Source organism: Xyrauchen texanus, chromosome 43 (genome assembly GCF_025860055.1).
Source record: "Xyrauchen texanus isolate HMW12.3.18 chromosome 43, RBS_HiC_50CHRs, whole genome shotgun sequence".
In the NCBI taxonomy this organism is placed as follows: domain Eukaryota; kingdom Metazoa; phylum Chordata; class Actinopteri; order Cypriniformes; family Catostomidae; genus Xyrauchen; species Xyrauchen texanus.
In genome coordinates this window covers 30,333,410-30,361,221 of record NC_068318.1, presented here as the reverse complement: position 1 = coordinate 30,361,221, position 27,812 = coordinate 30,333,410, and the positions used below count along the sequence as shown (strand labels likewise).

Below are 27,812 nucleotides of genomic sequence, written 5' to 3'. Positions count from 1 at the left end.
AATAAAAAGTTTAATTTACTCTCTTGCACTTGTCTTATTTTCATTTTGTATTACTGTCAAACTTGAGAGTATCTGCTTTACAATAATATCTATATTATATATATATATATATATATATATATATATATATATATATATATATATATATATATATATATATGAGTTAGCCTGTGGACAATAAATAAAGTAAATCATAATAATGAAATATTATGAATTGCTAATTTTTTATTGCGATATTAGGGTGAAATATACATTTTTATTAGATTCATCCTAATATTGAAGCTCTTTGCAATACAAATATAGTATGTGCTTTAGTAACAGATAGTTAGTAACCTGTTATTATAGTGACATTATTGCATAAAGTAGTGTGATAATTAAAGACAATCATAGTTTTAATGACTAATATTTTAAAATGTGCAGGGGGGATAAACGTAATAATAATGAGTAGATGTTTCCACACTTTTGACTGGGACGGTTTATCAAAGTACAATGGTATTACCATCTGATACCGTTACCATGGTACTCACACAGTACTTCTGTAAGAGTCAAATCAAAGTTTCGCTTTGCATGAAGTGTAATCAATGTCGATTGGGCTTTATCGCAGTTGAAATGAGATTGACGGAAATCACATTCTGACGGAGAGCGGAGTCACGTGGCTTGTGACATCAGCAGTGACGTCGGCAGGGCCGCGCGCAGCCGTTACCGGTGGAAAGAAGATGGTGCTCATCAAAGAATAGTAAGTGAAGTCTCGTTTTAACACCTTTTATGCTAGTAACATTTTACTTATTTCTTTCTAACACCTACCAAATGTGTTCTCGGCGATTCACGAGAACTTTTGGAGAGGACGGAAGGGCAGTCTCGCGGCCGGGAACTGCGTGAGGCCCAGCTTTAGCCCCAGTCACCGTCCACTTTCAATAGGGAACGCGTTAGCACGTGTGCTATTATAAATACTTCGTATTTGATTCCCATTGAATTAGCTTTAGGTTTAGTTAAGATAGAAATCCCCTTTCCTTTAAGGTTGTGAAACTAGGGTATATTTTGATTTTAAAGCTCTATTAATAAACTTTCAGCCTCTTTAGTTCAGTATGTTTTTTTTTTTTTAAATATATAATATATATATATATAAATGTCACTGACAGTTTCTCTCATTAGATGATGACGAAAAGCGTCTATAAGTGTTTAACCTTTTGACCTCCTGGACATTTTTTTTTCTTCTCTCGATCATTTTGGCTTTGTTAAAGCCAATGGCAAACATTTGGACAAAGGTGTGTATTTTTGGGGGGAGTTTTGGAATTTCACCCTCAGTTCCTATAAAACATCTATAACACACTGTGTACAACAAAATAGTTATACTCAAGACCTTCAGGACAAACATGTCCCTATTGAAACTCATTACAATGGCAATTTTTGATCCCAGTGCCATTAAAGCCTAATATCATGAATCCTATGATGCTTCAAAATTTATGTTTTTAATATTTAACACCAGATGGCGCCATTTTTCTCATGTTTAGCCTATGGAGCAAATACATGCTTTTTCCCTATTTTCTGTTTGCTGTATTATAGGGCACTGCAGGCCAATTGAATAAATGATGCAGCTAAAATTGTGTGTGTGTGTCTATGGATGTCTCTCTCTCTGTGTGTGTGTGTGTGTGTGTGTGTGTGTGTGTGTGTGTGTGTAAACAGGAGTGGCATTATGTAAACAAACGGACATTTAAAGGGTTAAAATCCAAAACATTTATGAATATTTGTTAGTTATGATCAGGACTGTTGCTTAAAAAAATGTACTAATTGAAAGTGGAAAATAATATTAGTATATAATATTATTATGCCAGTTTTTGATGTGGACATTTTTGTATGACCTCATTTGTGACCTCTGAGTAATTTTGTTTTTATTGACGCACAAGGGTGAATCACTGTTAAACTCTGATAAATTGCTCTCTGGTTTGACATAACGAGTTAGCTCCCCTTGTTAACTGTTTAAGCTAATTATATTCACTTGTGTGACTTTGTTACTTGGTTATTTTTAGACATTGTCAGATTTAGACATTCTCTGAATGGTGTAGCATGGGCTTGAGCCTTCAACTCAACTCCAAGCTTTTATTGTATCCTTTCAGGTTTTGTCTTTCTGTTCTCATGGGATGTAGGTATCACACTTTGATTAGGCTCTCATCTTAGGCACATGGCATGCATGGAAACAGTTGCTGTGTAGCCATTTAATCTGAGTGAGAGATTAGATGTAAGATCATTTTTTCACATCATATTGTCTTATGAAGTCCAGCTCTTATTTGTTAGCTAGTTCCCTTGATGAAAGTTCAAAGGGTCACACCCTGTAGGTTTTGCAAGAGGATGCAAATTCCAGCAACGCAGCAGGTGTGCGTTTGCTGCCATTGGGCTTTATTGAGAACTGTCCCTTTAAATTCTGACTTTCATCAGTGTTCGTTTCTGGAGTCATTCTACCAGGTTTGAGTGATCGAGTTCACTAAATAGGAAGACTCCTGTTGCGAAACCTAGTTTCTGAGTCACACTGCGGCTCAGAGACCATTTCAGCCTCTTGAGTTTTTCGGGGGAGTTTCTGCTTTGAGGAAACGTTGAGTAATACAGAAACTGTTGTTTGGTTTTCCTTCCAGATTAAGTGTTAACTGTTGACGTGGATGTTATTACAGAGATCATAATGTGTCTGCAGTGCTTGTCAATTGACTTCCTTTGCTCGCAGGATTTTGACTTTGATTTGATGTTATATCTTCTTAGAACAGAGGGATAATCATATCTGTTACAAAGAGTAGAAGGGATTGATCTGCCTTGTACACCTGGATTATTTGTCATTAAGAAAACACTTGACTTTATGTGTTAGCATGTTATTTAGGGTTGTGAGTAATGATTCACTCATCTCAAAATTCGGTTTCAAGATTCTTTAAACTAAGCCTGAATCAATAAAAGTTAACATTGAACGTTTTTTTTGTTGTTGTTATAATTGTTATTTCTTTAAAGACATATGCAAAACCGTTCGAATTAACCTAAACCTATGCTTAAAAGTGCTAAATGATCAATGAGAGATGAACTGGGACTAAAAATCAGCCTAGAACAGGGCAATGATGACACCAAATAGAAATATTAGCTTATAATTCTTCTTTATGAAAATACTGAATTATGGTTTGACACACGCTTCTTGCATGCTGTCACTGATTACATGCATTTAAAATATTTCTAAAATAATATGGTCTCTGTTTACATTTAAATGTTTTTTTCAGAAATGCATATTCAATGGAAGTGCTTATTCAGTTAATAATAATAATTTACTGATGAACTCAAATCAGACATTTGACATTAGGACCATATTCCCCCATAGCATTATTATACATCATATTCACCATTATATAGCTATAGTGGATTAAGATGGCACTATCATTAAACCTCTGTAAACGTTCATTTTCTCTCGAGCAGTCAAACGGACATTCGATCCATCACGCTGAACAGGTGCGTTTCTCCCCTGCACCTGATGCTCCATGTATTACATTCACTTTTCAGTTTCAGTCAAACTCCTTGTCAACGCCTGTGGCTGTTAGTGTGCAATCCTGTTTTAGAGCTCCTTGTGCACAATGAAGCAATTTCCATTTGTATTCCCTCATTAAGTAGGCATAAAATGTCATGCGTATTGGATAGAATAAATGCTAAAAAAAAGTATTTTTGAACCTCAATGTATCATTCCACGATTACAACCCTAATGTTAGTTATTAAGTGTTAATGTGTAACTCCCATAAAGCTTCTAAGATGAGCAGTTAACTTTAAAGTTGTTTAGAATATCAATTGAGTAGTAACACCTAGAAATATTGAGATTTATTTTTGAGATTATCATTGCAATATTTGTAGTTAATTTTCAGTTAATGTTGTGTGACATAAGTGTTCTCAATTTTTCATTAGCCATCGTTAAATTGTGTGTTTATCATTTGTTTTCTGAAAATCATGAAAACCTCGCCACTCTTCCATGGATGGCATTTTTGGCCATTGTCTTTCTGATTGTGAAGTCTTCAACAGTGACCTTTATTGTTGCGAGAGAGGCCTGCAGTTCCTTGCAAGTTGTCATTGGCTTTTTTGTGACTTCCTGGATGGATGGCATGGGGGGGCAAATACTTTTCACATCACTGTATACACCTATCAGCCACAACAATAAGAACATTAAAACCACCTACCTAATATTGTGCCTCTTGCTGCCAAATCTGCACCAACCCGCATCTCAGAACAGCATTGAGATGATGTTCTTCTCACCACAATTGTACAGAGTGGTTATCTGAGTTACCGTAGACTTTGTCAGTTTGCACCAGTCTGGCTGAAAATCCCAGAAATACTCAAACCAGCCTGTCTGGCACCAACAATCATGCCACGCTCCAAATCACAGAGATCAAATTTTCCTTAATTCTGTTGGATGATGTGAACATTAACTGAAGCTCCTGACCCGTATCTGCATGATTTTATTTTCCGTACTGCTGCCACATATTTGGCAGATTAGATAATCATATGGATGATTAACACATTGTGAAACACATGGGCAGACGAAACTACAAGTGAATTAGACTGTCGGATTTGTCCTGGACGCTTCCACAAATCTGGATCCACTCAAAATCTTTGGACATTGGCGCCCTAACACAATGCCAGCAAGCCAGTAGCGGACCTCCGTTGGCATAGTTGGCACCGACTGCAGCCTCCACGTTTCAGACAGTGGTCTGGGCCTCTTTTTAAAATAATTTTGGGTTATGGCCTACATCCACATTTGGTTCACAATCCCCAGCTAACAGTGACCTATCGGTTCTCCCGCATTTTTAGGGTGGCACATGCCACCAGTGGCTTGCTGCGGTCAGGCCACTGGCAAGCCAATCAATATTCACCATCCATAATGTTCCAAGTAATAATGAATAAACAAATGTACACTTGTCTCAACCATTGCAAATGTATTTATATTTTCAGTGAATAGATTAAAGATACAAACCAAAATATTGTTACACATATAGACTATACAATAATTATGGAGACATTTGGAATGAAATGCATTGCCTATTATTGAACTGCCCTGGTCAAACTCTTTTAAAATTGATCAGACATCTTCTTTTCTTAAATGCATTGCATTTTCCAAACATTTTGTGTGCATGATGTGGTCATGGGTCATTATTTAGCTCTTTACATCGATGTAAAAATGTTCTCTTGACATATTATCTAGTGGCCACAACATATTATCACGTTCCCATGAGTTAATATGACGTGGCCACGACAAAACTAAGTGAACCGAACATGTCCGTTCAAGGTCACCTCTAAAAAAATAAATAAAAGTATTTGGGGGTGAAAATGTGTTTTGTTTTCTTAAAATAACATGATTGTTGTTTGAGCAACATGCTTGTATGTTCCTTTATTAATATGTTGAGTGATCGTTGCAATGGTGGTATTAAAAGTCTTGAGTTTGTTTTGTGATTGTTTCTTTGTTTCTTTTTACAGCCGTGTGGTCTTGCCGTGCTCCGTGGGAGAGGTGAGTACTGCGTTTTCCTCTACTCTTGTCTGTACATGTTAAAAATGGATTGCAAATGCACAGCATCACCTTGTCTTGTTGAAACTAGCCAAGACCCCCATTTCCTGTTTTTGTATATAATGCTGATGGGATATTAGGTCCATAGGCATTATCTTTAGAGTCTGTTTTCACCTCTTCAAACCGAAGTTTCCTTGAAGTTGAGCACAGTTACATCCTCATGTGACATCCTTTATTGCTTTGAAATCTTCTGGCACACCAGAGGTTTGATCAAAAAATCAAGGACAAGACGAAGCATGTAGAACATGGTCGCCCTGGGGGAACATTTGAGTTTCATGTTCTTTGGAGAGGTGTAACCTTGATGCTCTATTGATTGGCATCTTATGATATTTTTCATTTAGAATTCAGACAATTCATAGTGCTCAACTCGCACATTGCAGTGAGACTGCGTTTGTTGAGCTCTTTTGAACTGACTGCTGTCAGGCAACTTTTGCATGTTGCTGTTGTGTTTAGAAGTGATGCAGTACACAGAAGTTGTGCAGAGAGACACTCTACCATTGGGTAATAAAGCCACCTTCCTGTAGAGTTCAATTCCAACTCTGCACCAACAAAACAGGATTTGTTTAAGTAGACCTAGCTTAAATACTTTTGAATAGTTTAGGCGCTGGAACTAAACTCTGCAGGTTAAGTAGCTCTCTGAGAGCTGGTATGAACAATATTATAATAGCGTATCTTCGGGCTGGGCGATAAAAAAACTCCATGATATCGACAATAAGCTTTTGAGTAAACTTTTTTCGCCTAATATTTAGCCTGTGTTCTACATCTAGACATGCGTGTGGTTAAAAACACTAGCAGTTTGGCTTTCTTGTGGTATGTTTTCACTGGCGCGTAGTGAGCGAATGTGAGCGAGTGCTTTCAATTTCTTCCTATGGAAGCCAAGCGTCAAGCTCGCGAGGTGGATTGTAAAATTGACAGCAGCGCGGGGCAAGCGGTTCCCTAGCGTTGGGAGTGGCTTTGCGCGGATTTCTTCCGTGCCAGTACAAATTCAGCCTATAAAGTTGCTATTCCGGCCGCTACGCAGGTCACCGCTTTCCGGATCCCAGATTGATTACATCTTGACTGCAAGACATCATGACGACGGTTACACCCTCTCATCATCTCTAGTGAGCAGCGCGACAAAACAACAGCACCGGTTACATCATATCTGATCTTTCTGCGCTGTATTCTTGAATATTTTTCTCTAGCACTGAAACACGCTTCACTGATGCCCTGTCCCGGTCCGCAACCACTTACTCTTTTACGCCCACATGTGAGTAAACATGAGATGCGTGTTTCCAGAGCGCCTTTAGACCATAAATTTCTTTCTAAATTTAGTTTTATTAATCAGCATTTTCCAAGCCTTTAATAATAAACAAATAGATTTCAGTTCTAATTTTGTGAAATTATTGATCTTATGATGATCTCATCAATGATGCAACACGTCGCAAGCTGCAGGCAACGGCGGTGAGAGACGATCGTCTCCGTATTAGAGTGCGCATCACCCGACAGAACATTAAATCTCTCCCGGTCTCGACTCCCGCTCACATTGGGTCTCTTCCACGACTGGTTGAAGCAGCTCTGACCACACAGAGAATGACCGTTTTGGAGTTTGAGCTTATTTACATGTCACGCACCCATATTATATGAACTTTAATTAAGGATGAAATAAAGATATATCGCCATGCTGTGATCTGTGTTTCTGTGTTATTTTTCCTGGCCACCAGTTCAGTGTCGGTCTGCTCGGCATCCATCTTCACCTGATTTCCACGCTGCACACCGGAAACTAACATGACATGACCACACGTGCCACTCCCTAAACTGAGACTGACTGGTCATCTTTTTATTAGCGGTGTAGAAAATGGGCAAACAGCTCTCAGAGAGAATGGGCTGTCACCTCCTCACGTGCACTAATTTATTTAATAAAATCGCAGCATTTTGCCGTCATATAATCGCACAGGCTGACATCACGATTGCAAATGCGATATGATTAATCGTGCAGCACTAATTTAAAATGAACAGATCATCTTATAACATTCATATCCAACTGCACTCAATTGATAAACTATAAAATATTGTAATATTTTCATAGAAGATCCCTCAGACACCACTGCATTAGCTGTGTCTGAGCCCCCAATGCAGTTTTGTAAAGACTATTTAGACTTTTTAGGATTTAGTTTTCTCTTTATTTGGAAATTCAAAAAAATTTGCTAATGTGATTGAATCGTTATATCGTGATAAATATCGATATCGAATGATATGAAAAAGAATATCATGATATTTTATACCATATCGCCCAGCCCTTGCGTATCTACATATTTTAATAAATGTGTGTATTAGACCATGATTATGTTCTTCAAAGCAGATGAACTATTCATATATACGTATACAGCACTTCCCTTCTTTTGTAAAACAGGTTTTTCTGTAATGACACTTGCATCAATCACACAATGCAGAGCTTTGTCTTTAACTGAAATTGCTGGAGGAGACATATTTTAATTACACAAAAGCTATTAAATGCTCAAGACAATGAAATGAGTGTTTTACCTATAGGAAATCTATAGGGTCTTGTATCCATGCGTGTTAATTAAACCACTTGGGAGGATACAGCTAGGTTTTTATTTTGCCTAATACCTTGGAGATATACAAACAACCACACACAAAAAAAATGAATTTGATTTAAATTATTCATGGCCAAAAGCTTGATGAAAACAAAGCATAAAGAAACCAGGACTATATTTGTTAATATATATATATATATATCCTGGGCCTATTGTGCACAATGCACATTACTTTAAATAAAAAAATGGTTGCATGTAGGGTAGGGCCGTGTCGATATAATCAAATATCGATATATTGCGATACATTTGCGACACTTAGATACATGTATCGTGATATTGTCATGTTTTCAGTGCAGTCAGATACGCTTCTATGAGGCACAAAATAGACAAAATGATCCTGCAGGATTCACGGTTTCTCATGCATTTGGGTCTAGGGATGGGCAAAAAAGGAGATTTTCTACTTAATCTAATTTGTACGATCCTAATGTCAATTCTTAAAATGCCAAGATTGCTCTTTCTTTCTATCTGCAATCCCCGAACTATCAGATGTGTGTAAATGCTTCCCATTTGCTACCAGAAATATCTGTGATTATCCACTGGCTGGTAATTTATTCGAATTTACTCACCAGTGTTTGAGTGGTGTAGTGGCATAGAAGTTCAGCACAGACCTCTCTGCGTGCTGTGAGTAAAAGCTTTTAATAATGTCTCTTAATATCCTTTCTGTTCTCTACAGTCATCAAAAGAAACATTTAATTCTAATCACACATAGCCAACGATTTTCCTGCATGGAGAATTACTTGGCGGCCACCTCCGTCAAATTTCACAGAACTCTGACTGGTGTCTACACTAACAAGCAGTACCGGCCGCCGATCCCTATAAGCAGACTACACAGTCTGCGTAGGGCACCAACTCCCTGTGGGGGCACCAGAAAGTCTACCGGCTGCCCTTACTCAAATGTTTTACATTATTCAAGGACCCAGATGAACGCTTTGCGCTCATAGCACACGTGACATGTAAATAAGCACAAACTCCAAAACTGTCATTCTCTGTGCGGTCAGAGCAGTAGTCGTGGAAGAGACACAATCTGAGCGTTAGTCGAGACCAGGAAAATTTTAAAATTCCGCCGGCTGTTGCGTGCACTAACATGGATGAGATCATCATGATAATATCAATCTTTTGTGAAAAATAACACTAAAATGAGTGTGTGTGTGTGTGTGTGTATATATATATATATATATATATATATGTATATATGTATGTTTTGGAAAGACTAGTTTGACATGCTTATCAGTAATACTCTTATAGCTAAAAATGTTTACTGTGTTGAGTGAATAAAATGTCAATATGTCTAAATGTTAAAAAAATTTGACTAACATGTCAACAGTTTTCATTGACTACATTTATGCATTTGGCAGACGCTTTTATCCAAAGCGACTTACAGTGCACTTATTACAGGGACAATCCCCCCAAGCAACCTGGAGTTAAGTGTCTTACTCAAGGACACAATGGTGGTGGCTGTGGGGATCGAACCAGTGACCTTCTGATTAACAGTTATGTGCTTTAACCCACTACGCCACCACGGTTGACTAAATATGATAAAAACTAAAAAGGACTTTTGACAGGACTAAGACTAAATAAAAAAAACAGCTGATCTAACACTAGTATTCAATTGCCAGGTCAGTAGGAGTGTATTAACGCAAAGCCAACATTTACGTGTTTTTAACGTCACTTTTTTGATCAGTATGGTTCCGCCTCATTTAGCCAGGAAAAACCCTGATAGCACAGATGCTGTAAATAAACACTACTGTCATAGTCCCTGTCACAGGTCTTAAAGAGACATTTATTCGTAAAACGTGTCGTATTGTGAGGTGGCTGGCGATACCCTAATGTAGGGCTTGGCTAAAAATATTGATCTTTAAACATAGCACGGATGTGGTAAAGAAGCTGTGTGACTCTACTCTCATTAATGGACCTTATTCACAGCAGCGCCATATTTGATTTTTTAACGGGAATGACAAAGAGGCTGTGAGGGATGGACTCTGGGTTTCCGCAGGTCTTAATTCGCCCTTCCACAAACTAAAGCCTTAAAGTCTTCAATCAGTGCAACAAGTCTTGCGTTCATAAGGTCATTGCATTAAGTGTTCCATGAGGGATTGTGTTTAAGGAGGGTGACCAGAAGTCCCGGTTCTAAGAGGTGTGTCCCGGTCCTGACAATTCTCAAAAATAAAATTGTATATCCGGCTTCAGCTTTTAGACTCACTGATACTTAAATTAAATATCCTCATTGTCCTTCTCACTATTTTCTCTGGTATTGTTTGCAGAGAAGAGAAGCATTTACGTTTCGTCACGTTACGTTGATTTGATGATTCTTTCAGCAAATCGGATGAAATGTATCTGGTTACCATGAAAATGACGTCATGCACTTGACGCTCAGGCTCTCTTTTATCCTGTTAGAAATGCCCAAATAAAGTGTTCAACAACGAGCTGAAAGAAGCCAATCCATTTCTTCGTGCAACACATGCAAATGTAAGCAAGGTGTTTTCTGTCACGTGTGGTTAAATCTTGAAAAACTAAATATAAAATATACATTTTCATAAACCATATTTACAGTTAAGTGCAGAAGTTTGCATACCCTTTTGTTTTATACGTTTTCACACCTCTTTAAGAATGTATACAAATATAAGGGATAAAAGATTATACTTGTATGTACTACTGCCCTTCAAAAGCTACATAACACGAAATGTACGTTAATATACACATCATCCTATTCAAAAGTTTGCATCCCATTGGGTCTTCTTGTGTTGCCTTCAAGAACATCAATTAATGTTTGCACTTTCTGTAATAGTTATGTATGCGTCCATCAATTGCCCTAAGTGTCAAAAGCTGGATGTCAATATCATATAGCCACTGTTGGGAATAACTCCTGGGTTACCTGTGTAACCCTCCATTCTATTTCACCTCGATCAACACGCCACAGTATGGGTAAACCATGTACCAGATAAGGTCAGGAGGGGAAAAATGGAGGGACAATAAGACCAGAATCACGGTTCTCTGGGAAACATAACATTTTATTTGTTTCCATTTTAATTTCACAAACAAACCACCAGGTGTTGGACACCTTGAAGGAAATTAACAAAACATGGCAAGGACTGTTTATGTGCACTCCACTGCCTGCAAGACAGAAGATGCCACGCTTGATGAGACGTCTAGGTTGTAGAACCGGGCGAATGTTAAATAGGAAGACAAACCAGCTGCTGTACACACTTCCTCTAGTTAAGCACCAGTGAATATTGCTCAAGAGGCAGCCATCCGTCTAGTAGAGTGGGCCACCACCCCTGTGGGAGGAGGCATCTCCGCACTATGGTAGGCTAACTCTATCAAGCTGACCACCCAGTTGGCTAGTCGCTGATTGGACACAGCCTGGCCTCACACTGATTCCCTATAGCAGACAAAAAGTTTATCCGTTTTCATTATAGGTTGCGTGCGACAATGTACCTCCTCAGTGCTCTGACTGGGCAGATTAGTAGCATGTTTCCACATTGTCATGAGGTGGTGGATGAAAAGAATCTAGGACCAAGGGCCTGAATACATACAAGCGGGGTAGTAATTTTGATAGGAATGCCGGGTGTGGAAGAAGAGAAATAGCTGAGCCCTCTTCTCCTAATCTTAAGCATGTCGGGTGCACAGACAGGCCATTTAACCCACTCACCCTTCTAGCTGAGGTCATGGCAAAAAGAAAAGCTGTCTGAATTGAGAAGATCTATCTCTAAATTCCCCAGGAATTCAAAGGGGCTCTTTCAAAGCATCCAAGACAATGTGCAAATCCCATGAGAGGATCATTCGAGCTCATGATGGGCACAATCTGGCCCCTTTTAGAAAGCATCTGATGAGAGGCTGGGAACCAGCTGAAGAGCCATCAAAACATGCTTGGCTATCAGATATGGCTGCTACATACCCCCTCCAGGTTGACTCTGCAAGGAGCTGGGACAAGTGATCTCTCAACACTGATTGCCTCTGTGGAGTCAGACAGACCAGAGATAGAGACAGACCAAAAAGGGGTCACCTTGTACTCGTATGCTTTGGATTGAAAATAAAAGTGGAGGTACTTCCTGTGACTCTTGTGAATTGTGATGTGGACGTAAGCATCGCAGAGATCCACTGTTGTAAATCAGTCCCCTTTCATTATGAAGGTGAAGAGGGTTTTTAGATTGAGCATACGATAAGGCAGTCACTTTAGATGATGATTGAACCTCTTGAGGTTTAGGATGTGGCGAAGACCACCTTTTTTGGAATCAGGAAATAAATGGAGTAAAACCCCTGTCATGTGACCTCTGATGTTAGGAGTGTAACTGCTCCCTTTCCTAAAAGCACTGGGACTTCCACTGTAAAAGACTGGAATTCTGTCTCATTCCTTAGGACAGTAGGAACAATTCCATTAAAACATGGTGGCTTGGTTCTGAATTGGAGCCTGTAGCCAAACTCCAGGGTGCTGAGCACCCATGGACACTGGGTACACTGGCGCTAATGAAAATGATGTTGGTGAGTGAAGTATGAGGTTGACAGCTGTCAGCATGGTCGCTGCCTCCTGATATTCATGTGTTGGGAAGATCTGCAGCCTTTCTCTTATGAAAGGATTGCTGATACACCCAAATATATAGAAATCAGAATATATTCAAGCTTGTGAATCTAAATTAAATTAAGAAATCCATATCAAAGCCTAGTCCTAGTTGCACAATCATTCACAAATATGCAGTAAATTAATTTCCGATGGAGAAAATGATTTTCTATCGATGCAACAAAAGACCACATGAACAGGAAAAAAATATATACTAAATATATCATTTCTTAGCCTAGTTTTCACCAATCCAATCAATTCCTGATGAATAAAGTTAAGTCCCGTGACTCCTGTCCTATACCTGATTTGCCTTATGAATAATATTTTCATTATGATTAATTATAGCTATCATCCATCCAGACTATTCTTAAAGAGCTCCATTTTTTTTATATTCTCTCTTTTGTAGTATCAAGTCGGGCAACTCTTCTCAGTGGCCGAGGCCAGTAAAAACGAGACGGGTGGCGGAGAGGGTATTGAAGTGCTGAAGAATGAACCCTATGAGAAAGAGGGCGAGAAAGGACAATACACACACAAAATCTACCACTTGAAGAGGTAAGGAAATATGCACAACAATGTCTTTTTATGCATTAGTTGAGTAAGCCAAACTTTGCTATTATTAAAGCAATTTTTCATCATAAGGGCTTTGTAATTTTCTGTAATCACAAAAATATAATATTTAATTCTTGAAGTTGACACTACCTACAATTTTAACATCATCATATGTGCCACATCTCGTGTTTTGCAATACCCCATTAGATGACGAACCGTTCATCTTAAAGCTGTAAACAATTACTCTAGTGCTTTGCTTTGGTTGTCTCCTGTTCTGTGTTTGTTTAGTAAAGTGCCAGGCTTTGTGAAGATGATCGCACCAGAGGGGGCTTTAGTTTTCCATGAAAAAGCCTGGAATGCTTATCCGTACTGCCGCACAAGTGAGTGGAACATTATTTCACATGTTATGCTACACAATCCATCACATTTTTATCACATATGCATTATGCAATATGTAATACATTATAATGCATATTGGCTCAGATATGGTCATGCATACACATAGCTGAGGATTGTTTATGTTTCATAAAGTCTCACTTTGTGTGTCATTTTGTAAAGCATTAGGCCTGAAAAATACTCTACGCAAATACTCAAAACGCAGACACGAAGTGCTTGGCCAACGCATTGCAAGTGCGTAACGCACTCTTACATTACTTGTGGTAAAAACTCTTAATACTCAAGGGGGTGATGAATAATAACGTTTAAAGGTAATTCCATGTCTTGTATTCATGTAGCAAGCCTCTTGTCAACAGTTTAACTAAATGCTAACATATTGTTAGTTTTCTGTGCACCGTTCCGTCTCGCACACTGTGAAGTGCTCATCCTTTCAGAGTATTCTCTTTTGACTGTAGGCCTGTTAGGATGCGTTCAATGCATGCACACAACGATTTTGCTGTTAACTGTAGTTGTATGCACCAACAATGGGCTAAAACGAAGATTTCATCTCGTGCACATTGCAAGCAACACACATTTTGTCATCAGTACAGTATGTGCGGACTGTCCACATGCAGCCTTGATTTTCTAGACACACTACATTCCACACATATTGTGCTGTTGACAAAATTTGTTGTGCGCACTGTGCATGAGATGTTCCCGCACACAGAAAACCATGTGTACTTCGGCCTTAATTCTTGCTAATGTCCGCTATAGTGCCCCTTGTGGTAACGCAATGTATTTGTTTTTCATTACGTTATGAATTGCGTTTTCAACACATTTTGAAATGCAAGTTTGCGTGAAATCCAGCTTGCATAGCTACAATTTGTGTATTTATGTTCACATACTTGTGTAGAATATGTTTTGGGCCTTAGAGTTTTGAGTTGTTTCTAGGGCTGTACGATTTGGATAAAAGCAGCGCAAGTGATGTTAGTGATGCGGTTAGTGTTTCAGCTGTGGCTTTTCACATTCACTCACGGTTGAAGCGCGCTGCTCATGCAAACTGTATATCAGTCTAATTAAATCTCAGACTTTTGTGGTTTAATCATCACACTAGGTCATTTCATGATTTTAAGTTGATTAATTATGCATTTACTGTATACATTCATTTTATCCCAAATATGTCAAATTCCGCAACATTCTGTGTTTTATAGTTAATTCTGTTTTTATTATTGGATTCCGCGATTCCGTCCGTGTTTTTAGAAAGGGTATTCACACTTGAGCCCTCTTAATATAAATAAATAAAAAGTGAAACACGGGGCGGCGTCATCACAATCGTCTATCGGCTGTGTACATATTCGGTCCAATTTGTGAAAGGGTCAGCTAATGTTACATAATTTTCATACATTTTTTTTTTAAATCCATCAGCTTGATTATTAAAATATTGTAGTAATATAATAATAATAATAATAATAATAAATCTCTAAGAAATTGTTAAAGCGATATAGTAGTATTTGATATTAGTCAATAGTAATTTATTCTTTATAAACTTCATAATTTGCTAAAATTGCTATGAAGTCTGGTTAAATCCTTATTTTGGTGAAGTTTCTGTTGTTTGTAGTTGAGTTGACAAAAGTCATTTAATGCAGTGAAATGCGCTCCTCTCCCTTTATGTCCACAAAAGACTGGTGTCGTTTAGTATTGCATTGGAAATTGTAGCAGCCAAACATAAAGGTATGTGAAATTATGCAAATGTAATTAAAGTGCATCTGGAGTGCTTTAGATAAATTGCCCTTAGCACACGTTAGCACTCACTCAGGGCATCATATAGTGTGTGTGTGTGTGTGTGTGTGTGTGTGTGTGTGTGTGTGTATCAAACACAGAACCGCTCTGAAACCAAGTGTGTAATACACTGACCCCGTTTACATGCATTTAAGAAAGCACTACACACAACAGACAAAACGGCTATTTATTGATTTAATTCAGAGCTGCCCTCGCGGTTTGATAATCTCTCTTGTCATATCGCAATTTCGATTTTATTCCGATGAATCGTTCAGCCCTAGTTGTTTGTATCAGTGTGTTTTGATGTTGGAAATATGAACGTTTTCTGTGTCACCTGATTATTTTTCTTCTCTTATTTTTGCATGCTGCTCCATTCCCTTCAGTTGTGACTGTAAGTACATCCTAAACTAGTCCTGTGTAGTCAATATAACCAGTGTACATCTGTGCATGATCGTTTACTATGAAGTGCCTGCTATTTGTCTTTAATGGAAAAGTTGCTGTTGTCTTGTTTTTGTGCGTAATCAGACATTTGTTTGATGCCAGAGGTGGAGCAAGATACAGTGGCCCCAAAACTATTTGGACACTGAAGTTACTCTTAAAATTGTCTGAATGTCATTGCATTAGATACCAAAATATCAAAGCAAGTGTTTGCGCTCAAATGCTGCTGGAAATTTCAGAGCCATTGTTGCTCTGACTTTTAATCAGCTGGTGTCGCAGTGATTTTTGGTGGATGTTGGAAGTCAGTTCCCCTCAAGTTCTCACAGGTGTGCTAGCAGAGAAACCACAGGTGATGTTCAGCACATTACCAACATGTTGCACTAGCATTTGACAACCAGAAACTGTTCAAATACCATCTGCATTTTGAACATTATATCTATTGCTTTATTTAAAACCTCACAAGCTTTTATTTTAATGTTTTTCTTGAAAAGTGTGCTTGTGCTGTCTTTCTTAAAAATAAAAATGGCACTTGGTTTGATATTTTGTTATCTAATACAATAACATCCAACATTAAGTGTGGCTTAAGAGTCCAAATACCTTTTACCTAGAACTGGGAGTACCCAGTTTTACCGACTGTCCTCTAGGAATGAAGTCCACTTCAAGCTTAAACTCAGTTTAGCATGTGGTTTGGACGGCTCAAGTTTTTGGACTTCAAAATACTCTTTAGAAACATGCTCTGCTAATGGATGTGATATTTATGCATTGCATGTGCTACAGATTTGACAAAAACCCTAAAAAAAACAAACATGATTTTTCTGTTTGTGTGGGGGAACTTCTTTTATTATATAAACATCTGTTTCTTTTTCTCAGAATGAATACATGAAAGATGACTTCATGATTAAAATCGAAACATGGCACAAACCCGACATGGGATCTTTAGAAAATGTGAGTATAGAGATGTTTTTGTAATTTGCGTTAAATGTTTTGTTGATATTTCAAATGCCTGTTTAACCACATGTTGTGAGGTGTGTCATGGATTTTTTTTCAAATCACTAGTTTTTTTTTTTATAGCTTTACTGCGACTGATTTGTTTATTTGTTGTTGGTTGTGATCATGAACAGGTACATGAATTGGACCCCACCACATGGAAGACAGTAGAGGTTGTGCATATTGATATAGCGGATCGCTCCCAAGTTGAACCCGGAGTGAGTACACCTCTACATCAGTCCGAGCAAATGCACAGATTGTTTTGTACACTTGTATAAACATTGCACACTTTGAACATCATTCTCACAGTTCACCACAAAATCACTGCTGGTCATATTATGGTCAACTGTCACTCAAAAATAGGCTATGTATGTCCAGCCTGTGGTATCTGTTGTTTGCATATCATGAGCCTCGCGTGTTCTCAAGAGTATGTGCAATGCATTAAAGACAGAACAGGGTTGCACACATAAACTTTGAAGCGAGAGGTGCATCCAGACTATTTAATATTTTTAATCGCAAGCCCTTTTTAATAGCCATATCACCAAGGTCATATCACGATATAGTTTTTATTTTGATTAATTGTGCAGCCCTAGTTGTACCCACCAGTTGGGAACCTCTAGTAAAAACGACTTGTCTGCTGCAGTCTTTGGTTGTGGCTGCATACAAACTTGATCCACATGATCAAACAAACTAGCAGCAGGTACCACACGCTAGAATACATGCACACTGCATCCAACATCAGCTGCTTTGGATAAATCCAAATGCTCTTCCAGTGTTTCCATGTGAGCTCATTCTGGCCTGACTCCAGCTACATCAATTACGACCGGGGCTTTTTGACTGAAGTGCAGTGCTGTGGCTTGTTGACCAGAATGAGTGCATTAGTCAATAGTGTTTATCTGCCTCTCCGCTCAATGCAAAGGGGTGATAAGTGACTAGGGCTCCAGGCCTCCAGTACATTTATGCTTTGTACCTTTAATTAGTTAAGTGGATCAGTGCTGCTTCAGGTTAATCCATGTTCCATATGCTCACACTGTTTCAGCTCTGAGGTTTGAGAGATTAAAAGGTAGTATGCAAGTGCATGCTTTTGTTTGTGTCGGTACAAGAGGTGAGAGAAATCATAGTCATGAGAATTCCTCAACTGGAGAGGCAGTGCTTTAAAGGCAACATGGCCCATCTAAATTGGCCTGGTGGGGTGAGAATTTTTTTTAAGATTAATTACGATGTTCATTAGAAGGATCTTGAGCCTGATAACAAATCCTGATGGATAAAATCAAGTCTCACTTTACATTATTTCCTTCAAATGCCTATAATTGTTACAATGTGCATTGTGATTGTTACAGTTTCAAAGAGAACATTCTAAATGCAGACTAGTACTTAATTAACACTCAAACAATTACTCCTGACTGATCTAAACCGTCGTTCTCTGCTGTGTTTCAGGACTATAAGCAGCAAGAAGACCCAGAAATCTTTCATTCAGAGAAAACTGGCAGAGGGCCTTTAGGACCAGACTGGAAGGTGAGAGACAATATTAAACCAATTCATTCATTAGAAATGAAATGAGACCTTCAGTTTTTAAGTCTGTTCTTGATATTGGCTTGCATGATTTGTTCCTTCACAGAAAGAACTCTTGGCCAAGCCAGACGCCCCTCGTATGTGTGCCTATAAGCTAGTCACTATCAAGTTCAAGTGGTGGGGCCTTCAAACCAAAGTAGAAAACTTCATACACAAGGTAATAAAAACTCACTGAAGAACTGCTCTGCCCTGCAAAGCCAACGTGCAGTAAATACTAGGGCTCTCGATGTAACGTCTTTCTTCAGTGCAATTAATAAAAAAATACATTATTTTAAAACTAACTAAATTAATCATGTCCACACACCGTAATGAGTATTCCTTCCATCGTAGCAATTCAGACTTGAAGTACTGCCTGTTTTCAGCAGGGGGCAGTAAGCAAAACTCCAGCTGTATAGACAACAAAACACACTCAGGCTTGCTTGATACTAGCAACAGCACAAAACAAGAATGCATTCTTGTATTCAACCACAGCTGGATGGAAGGCAATTCCGAACACGGGGATCTCAAGACGTCTTTTTCTAGGTTTCAAACTAAGTTTAAATTGACACAGCGATCTATAATGCTGTTGATGACACAGTGCAACCAAAGTGACACGCTCCAAAAGCAACACATGTGTAAATTGACGTGAAAAACCCTTTTAATAAATCCATCTCCGATTGACTATTTCATTTGCAAAATGGATTGCTGTTGACTAGGCCATTGATAGGCTTGTGTTCAATAATATCGAAATAAAACCACTTTTTGTATTGTTTTATCAATGTTTTACTCTCCCATGATAGTCTTCCATAATGTTGTTCATTTTAATTATCTGAATTATTATATGTATGTGTGTGTGTGTGTGTATATATATATATATATATATATATTAATATGTGTGTGTCAATAAATTAAGTATTTTTATTTTGCATTAGATTATTTTTTAATGGTTTTTCTATTATTTTGGTGTTTACATTTGGGGCGGCTGTGACTCAGGTGGTAGAGCGGGTCGGCCACTAATCGCAAAGTTGGCGGTTAAATTCCCGGCCCAATGGCAGGCTAGCTCCTTGAATGGCAGCTCTGCAGTCATTGGTGTGTGAATGGGTGAATGAGACGCAGTGTAAAGCGCTTTGAATACCGTGAAGATTAAAAAAGGTGCTATATAAGTGCAGAACTGCGTTTTGGCTTTTTAAGGCAGTACTGTCAGACCATTGGCCAACTCAACCTGATTTATACTGATTCAGCCTTATCTTGAACCAAAATATTTCATGAGTGCAACTCCACATGCTTAGAAGCTGTTTAGATTTGCACCTTTCTTATCCCTCAATGCTATGCAGTAAAACTTGTCCTGCTCGTTCCTCTGTGTTTGCAGCAAGAGAAGAGAATCTTCACAAACTTCCACCGTCAGCTTTTCTGTTGGATTGACAACTGGGTGGAGCTGACCATGGAGGATATCCGCCGAATGGAGGAGATGACACAGAGAGAGCTGGAGGAGGTGACATATGTTGAACAAATTGTTGACTTGGTCATTTGCTATGCTATGATTTGAATGTGATTCCAGATAACAGTTGAACGACGTTTCGCTGTGTGTTTTCAATATTGCCTTCAACTAGATTCAACAGTGTAATAGATCGCAACATTGTCCACCCACTTTTTTTAGCTGTCTTGGTTCCGGAAGTATTTTTCACGGTTTCACAAAATCATTAATAAACAAATATCAAAGCCATGAACCAAACCAGCATGCTCGAAGGTGAATCGCAACATTTCCAACTTTGATTTGAAGCAAAAAAGTATTTAAAAATTAGAAGACAGTGTACTTAACGTCTTTAAGGGAATGAACTACAATCCCATGAAGCATTGCTAATGATGTAATCAAATTCAAAACAATGCAACATTTATTTTAAGTATTGATACAATGTATTTTAATTTGATTGCAAAATATTCAGAGAAATACAAATATTTTAAGTCATTCGGGAGTGTAGGGAGACCGACTCGATTGAACGTCTTTTTCGGCAGTTCTGATTGAAAAGATAGAATCATGGCTAACAGGAATTCCACAATAAATACAATTTATATAAATTAAGTTGAAATAACACAGACTGATGTCTTTAACAGATGCACATGCCATCGATTCACAACCTCAAGCTCATGGTAGGTCTGTCTTTTAAAGGTTAATCAGTTCTCGTTAAAAGTAATTTCCTCTTTGGGAAAAAATGAATGAGATTTTTTTTTTCTTCCTGAACCAAACTGTTGCACTTTGTAAAGAAAATCTAAATAAAAAGTAGATTTATTCATTTGCTGTGCATGAAACAATGGGCTCAAGAATTTTCAACCCATGTATGTACATCCTCAGCCTACTCATCTGGTCTGTTTTTATAGCATAAAAGTTGGTGTTTATGTGTGGAATAAAACATTAGTGCCTGTGATATTAGCACCAGGAGTAATTTTGACTGTAGACTTAAAAAATGGGCACTGAAGTTTCATTTTCTTCTGGATGTTATTGAAAGGGTTACAGATTTGAGATATATTGAGGAGGGGGGTGGGGGGGTACCGCGGGTTGCAGCTGGCAGCTCACTAATGCTCTCTATTTTCAGTGTGTGTTTGTATTGAACGCTGCCCAGCTGAAGTGTATAGTATTTGGCTCGTCTTCTTTCCTCTTCCCAGTAACTGTGACGATCCAACTGCACGCAGTCCGTCCAAGCTATGACACACTCTGTGATCGCTTTCAGCATGCAGCCAAGGAAAACCACAAACTCCTCACTGCCTGGGAAATATCGATCAATACATTCTCTTCCAAATCCCGTAGGCGTACTTTGCTAATTAGTTTTATTCTTAAGCTACAGTTGGCCAAGACCAATAAAGTGATTCCTTCACTATCAACCAATCAGTCATATTACAACTTCAATCTTTCTCTATACCAGTTAATCAACATCTGTTATTGCCTTCAGTTGTAAAACTGGCATTTATTAAACAAGCACTTTATGTAGTAAAACATGTATTAAAAAAAGAAAAAAAGTTTTTTGTGCTGCTATCTTGTTGCCAAGCAGAAAGTTTGTATTTGGACAAATTTATACAATATATATATTTTAAATCCTTTCTTGTGGAAATAATGGTGAATGCATTTTCCAGTTATGATGTCACTTGTTACCCATTCAATGCTTAAACGCTGACAATGTTCAACTGTTAAATGGGTTAATGTGGCGGCTGTGACTCAGGTGGTAGAGCGGGTCGGCCGCTAATTGCAGGGTTGGCGGTTTGATTCCAGGCCCACACGACTCCACATGCCGACATGTCCTTGGGCAAGACACTGAACCCCAAGTTGCTCCCAATGGCAGGCTAGCGCCTTGCATGGCAACTCTGCAGTCATTGGTGTTTGAATGGGTGAATTGGACACAGTGTAAAGCGCTTTGAATACCGTTAAGGTTAAAAAAGTTGCTATATAAGTGCAGAACATTTACCATTTAATGTCATGAAAATGGTCAAATATTTCAGCTCAAAATCAAAAAATAACATTCATGGAAATTTATTGTATCTGTTTGACCTAACCAATTGCAGACAGGGCAATGTGCAGAAAACATGTTTTAACGAAATTTTACATATGTAGTGCAGTGCTTAATGAGGGAATGAAGTACAATCACATGGGTAGTTTGGTTATTCAGCTGAACTTTGGCTATTAAAAAGATGTAATACCATTGGCTGATGGTCTGAAAAGAAGCGTATACCATCAATTAACAATTGAGCTCACTGTATATCTGTTTTTATTGTTAAAAAATCTATTTGGTATATGGGATTTTTACTTTGACACTAGTTGTTCCGATATTACACAACTCTCCTTTTAATGTTCCTACATTTCTTTTTATGCCAAATGTTTTTTCCTATTTTGACTTTGGTGTGAAATGTGACCTGAAGATTTTAGAAATATTCCCAAATGCACTTTTCCTGTTCTGATTTGGCTGGTTTAATCCATTCCTCTCAGGTTGCAATTAACGGCATGTTTTGTTTATAGATGCGTCAGAAGGGGTCCGTACGAGGCACAACGGCAGCTGGAGAGTAGCTGAGTTCTTTTTAGTAAAGCGAGGCAGGTGGACTGACTCTGTAAGTCTTGCCAGAGGAGAGATGGCCGTTCTGCCGTGCATTCTACCTTGTTTTTAATTCTTTAACATTCACATTTCACCAACACCACCTACTAACTCGTTACTTCACCGCCTCCATTCCAACTAACCACAACTAACTTCCTTCTGGTGTTCTTCTTAGCATGGCGAATGTAACCTATATTAGTGTTAGTCATTTCAGACAAACTCTTGGCTGAACCACCCAATAGCGTTCACTCAGGCCAGAGGAAAATAGTGGCTCAGTGGTGGAAAAATGTAAAACAGGTGCTTGTAGCTCTCTGAGCATGGCTCATCTGATAGTTCTAATGGGTTTAGACTCCAGTTGAAAGGTAAAAGAGCTTTTTTTGGGCAAGGATAGACTGGCTCAATGTTTGAAGTGGGGTGTCCAACGGCCTTCTGTCTGAAGTTGTTGATCTTCACTTTAAATGGTGGCAGTCTTGGATGTTTATAGGAGTATTCCATCATACACCAGTCCCATCGTATTCATTTCCAGTACTATTACTTAAAAAGGAAAACTTCTTTGTTGTTCCAAACCTGTAGGACTTTCTTCCATGGAACAGAAAAAGGAGATGTTAGGCCGAATGTTTACATTGCTCTATTTCCACCATGAAAGTGAATGGGGATCAGACAATTTTGAGGGGGTAGGGTCACATGGACTACAATCCAAGTAGTCCATGTGACTCATTCCTCCTTCAAAGCTATCATATGGCTTCATAAGACTTGGAAAAGAAGGCATAATTAGCTGGAAACCTTGCTCTATCAAATCTCATTATGTTTGCATTAGTGGAAGATTAGTGCGAATATGATTTGAGGGCAAGATTTCAGCTAATTATGACTTAAAAGAAAATCCCAGGTTCAATACAAGTTAAGCTCAATGGACAGCATTTGTGGCGCAAAGTTGATTACCAAAAAAATACAAAATCGACTCATCCCTCCTTTTCTGTTAAGAGCAAACATGTGGGTGACCGTGACCGTGTTCACTTGCATTTAAGAAATTGGTTTAATCCAGGGTTTTTGCTGACACCGGCGTTCTGAAACGTCATGTAAATGAGATCGGCGATTTCTTTATGCTGCTTGAGGGATTAAGAGCAAGTGGTTTAACACACCTGGGATTTCCCAGAAAGCGTGGCTTATGTGGACATGACAATGCATTGTCACGGTTTTTACAGGGTTTTGAGGAGGGAACAGATGGGATAACAAACGTCATAGTATAGAGCCCAACAAGTCAAGACAGCGGAGATAATTCAAGATTTCTGGGAGTACAGTGGGGAAAAGAACATACACAATAAACCATACCTATTTATACACACTAATGTAAAATCAGCATTGTACATTGGGAGAATCCCGGCGTTTTACGCAAGAGGGAAACCTCACTATTGCAGCGCCGATGGAAAGGAAACGAACACGGCAACCTCTCTGGAATATTTGGAAGCAAAGCAAATCAACAGAGAATAATAAAGTGACGCCTTCCTCGGACGCCATATTTGCTATTTACACAAGCATTGTGGGGAAATTACGCTCCTGTGAAGAAAGCTGCTTGTTGACTGAGCCGCCTGTATATGGGAGTAAAGAGTACGCCACCTATGCATTTTCTTTTAAGGATAACGCAACTTTTTCACAATAAACTGCTTTCTGGTGTCCATGGAAACAAATGGGGCCAATCCGTAAATGCTGAAATGCTCGCACAAAGCTATTGTATGGCTTCATAATTCGTATGAATTATTTTTATCGTATATTTGTTTCTTTTTGTGTGTCTTATTTTTGAAGCTGGCCAGCCCTGGTCACTGTATTATTTGATTGTATGGAAAAGAAGCTAATTAGTCAAACAGGTTTGGAACAACATGCGAGTAAGTAAATGACAGAGATTTCACTTCTACCATTCCTTTAAACATTTCTTACATTTTTGCTCATATTATTCATGTTTTCTATGGATTGAATTTATTGGACGTCTTTCAAAGTAGGTAGTATCTTCTGTTGACATTCGTAACATCTCTGAATTTTATTGCAGCAGTTATGAACTTTATTTTATAGACTTTCTTCTTGCAAGAGGACATCTATGTCTATAAAGTGTCTCCAGTATAGAGCACAGCCGCTTCATATTTGCATGCTGTTCTCTCTCCCTGTGTGTTTGGCTCCGCTGGAGAATGATCTGGAAGAGATGAGACTCCTCTGACGCGATTTCCAAACGCCTCTGCCAAGATCTTTATTCCCTCTGTTTCTCATTTCTCCTGATCGCTCCATTTCTTATCTTTGCCGTGTTCGTCGTGTCTAATCACCGCCTTTGGGTTTGTTGATTTTTCCACAGAGTGTTTGGACTTTGTGCATGTGAGCATTTGTGTGTTTCTGTGCTCTTTTATTTGTGTGAGCATGCATGTGTGTTTATTTAAAGGAAAATGTGTAAAAAAAAAAACTTCAGACCATGGTATCTGAAGTCCACCAGTGAGGGTATAATGTCCTAACCAGACATGATGTGAGAGTTTCCAGCCTCAGGTGATTTTACTGAAAGCTAAGTACTGCTGTGACAATCACAGCCAATTACTACATAATCAGTGTTGTTTGCAAAGACAAGCGTCACTTCCTGTTGCTCATACTTCATGCTTAGACCTTGACTTAAGTATTAAACATCAGTGTGTAACTTGTCTTGCACCGTTTGTGCCACGGACATTAATGAGGCATCAAATCATGCCATTAGTTAAGTTGAGCTGAACTATTCTTTAAATGCACAGACTTGGATTTTTCACCTGGTTAATGATAAAATGGATGAAACAAATCTAGTTGTGCAGTGGTTTTTAAAACTAAATGCTTATTGCATTATTGTGTTGTGCCTGGTTAGAACCTTGTTGGTGGTGTTATATTACCAGCAATTAACTGGCTTTTATTTACTTGGCTTCTAATATGCATGTGATTGAAAAAGGGGTTGTACATCATCAGGTTACCTTCATTTTATTCATAATAGTTCTGTTATTTTTATGTTTTCCTTCTCTCAGCTTCGTAAAACTGGTCCGGTTCGAGGCACCAGTGCTGCTCACGAACAATGAGCCAAAACGAAACAATCCTACCACAAACGACGTTTGACGAGTGACATTACTGCATTCAACCAACCGGCCAGTGGTGGCGCTGTTCTCCACCAGACTGAAGAATGACACAATGATCAGTAGTACTGTATACACCTCCTGTACGACATTCACCTGCCAACAGGCAGAAAACACTTTTACACTGGACAACATTTTGCCTGTTTTCTAAACCGACGAGATCGTCGGGCAGGTTTATCCAGTGACATTTGCCATTTTACTAGGAGTTTTACAAATATCAGAGTATTGCTGAATGGTTGTGTTGTTCTATTGCATTACTTAATTTTGACAGGAATTGGACCAATTAATTGTTGTGTTTGGTTATTTGTTTGTAATGGTTTGAATCTTTTTTTCCCCATTTCTGTTTTTAACCCCCACCCCCAACACACACACACACACCAGATAAAACACTTCTTTTGGTTATTTACATTTTAAATAATTTTTTAAGGTTTTTTTTCCCGATTTTCACTCGTTGTATCAGCATAATCCTGCCTTTCATCTTCATGTTTTTATAAGTAATGTGTTATGCTGTTGCACGCTTGGAGAATTTCCCAGCTACAAAAGCAAGCATGCACATTTGCTGCGTGTAAAAACACGTTCACAGGCCACCGAAGCTTCACATGAACTCAGGCATGTTAGCTGCTGTTTTTGAGAGGGTCTCCGTGTTTTCAAAGACCCTCAAAGATGAAACCTCAGGACTATTCAAATGAACATTGTTTACCCTCCAGAATCCAGACTTGTGCAAATGCTGCTGCTTTTCTAGAGTCACTGTAGGACAGGAAGTGCTTTTATATTGCTAATCTACCTGTAACGCTGTGCTGAATGTGTGCGTAGATGCCTCAACAGATGATGTAGTCTTTGGTTGAAGAGAAGAACTTTAAAAGGCATTAAAAATATATATATATATATATTTAGCTGAGATTCATTTCTGTATCATACTCGGTTCAAGTTGACTGAGGATCTAATGTGCAGGTCAGATCGGATTTTACCCTAAAAGGATAAAACTAATTTTCTTTTGAATGAAGAAAATGAAGCCTATGTCCAGGATCTTTAAGATTTGTATTGTTAAATTTTTTTGTTTCCATAACATTTATGCGCATTTACACTAAATTCTCGTTAATACATCCCAATGTTTTATTTGAGTTTCTTTTGCATTATTCTCAATGGTGATTCGCATTAAATTCTCATTGCGATTTAATAGTGTGTGTGTGTATATGCATGTTTTTATATATATATATATATATATATATATATATATATATATACATATATATATATATATATATATGCATACATATAACATACATGCATGCATGCATGCATACATATAACATACATATATACATGCATACATATAACATACATATATACATACATGCATACATATTACATACATACATATATACATGCATACATATAACACACATATATATACATGCATATATATATCCATGCATGCATACATATATACATGCATACATATAACATACATAAATATATACATGCATGCATACATATAACATACATATATACATGCATACATATATACATGCGGCATACATACATATATACATACATACATGTGCACACACACACAGCTCTGGAAATAATTAAGAGGCCACTTTAAAATTATCGGTTTCTCTGGATTTATTATTTATAGTTATGTGTTTGAGTAAGATTATCATTTTTTGTTTTATTCTATAAAGTTCTGACAACATTTCTCCCAAATTCCCAATAAAAATATTGTGTCACAGTGCGTTTAATTGCAGAAAATGACAACTGGTCAAAATGACAAAAAATATGTTTTATTCAGACCTCGAATACTGCAAAAAAATAAACTAGTTCATATACATTTTTAAACAACACATTACTAATGCTTTCACTTAGAAGAGTTCAGAAATCAATATTTCTCCATATCACAGTAAACTAACATTAAATCGACCGCTCTAATAAATACTGAGCAATTAAAGAAAATCATTATTTTCATGATACATCATTTTCAGAAATCCGTATTTATGAGAATGGAGGGGTGAGTTTCTTAATTGTTGTGAAAATGTCACAATGCCAAAAAAACTTAAATGTCTAAAACAAAATATGCGATGCCTATGCTCTTCTGTAAGTTACGAAACAATGGGCGAATTGTCATTTGATTTGATTCTTATCATATATGTGGCCAGTGCATTAGTCGGCTGACGGCTGGAGTTTGTGTGGAAGCAAACTAGTGCTTGATGT

General features: G+C 38.1%; 1 protein-coding gene across 1 annotated transcript; it reads left to right on the top strand.

Annotated features, from left to right (window-relative positions):
• Positions 1 to 661: 661 nt before the first annotated feature.
• On the top strand, positions 662 to 26,786 carry LOC127636237 (phosphatidylinositol transfer protein beta isoform-like). The gene is made up of 11 exons (XM_052116683.1): positions 662 to 736; positions 5,482 to 5,512; positions 13,128 to 13,273; positions 13,559 to 13,650; positions 15,808 to 15,815; positions 16,733 to 16,807; positions 16,984 to 17,067; positions 18,287 to 18,364; positions 18,468 to 18,578; positions 19,770 to 19,892; positions 25,497 to 26,786. The coding sequence occupies exons 1-11, from the start codon at positions 717 to 719 to the stop codon at positions 25,545 to 25,547; spliced, it is 819 nt and encodes a 272-aa protein (XP_051972643.1). The 5' UTR covers positions 662 to 716; the 3' UTR covers positions 25,548 to 26,786.
• The last annotated feature ends 1,026 nt before the right edge of the window (positions 26,787 to 27,812 follow it).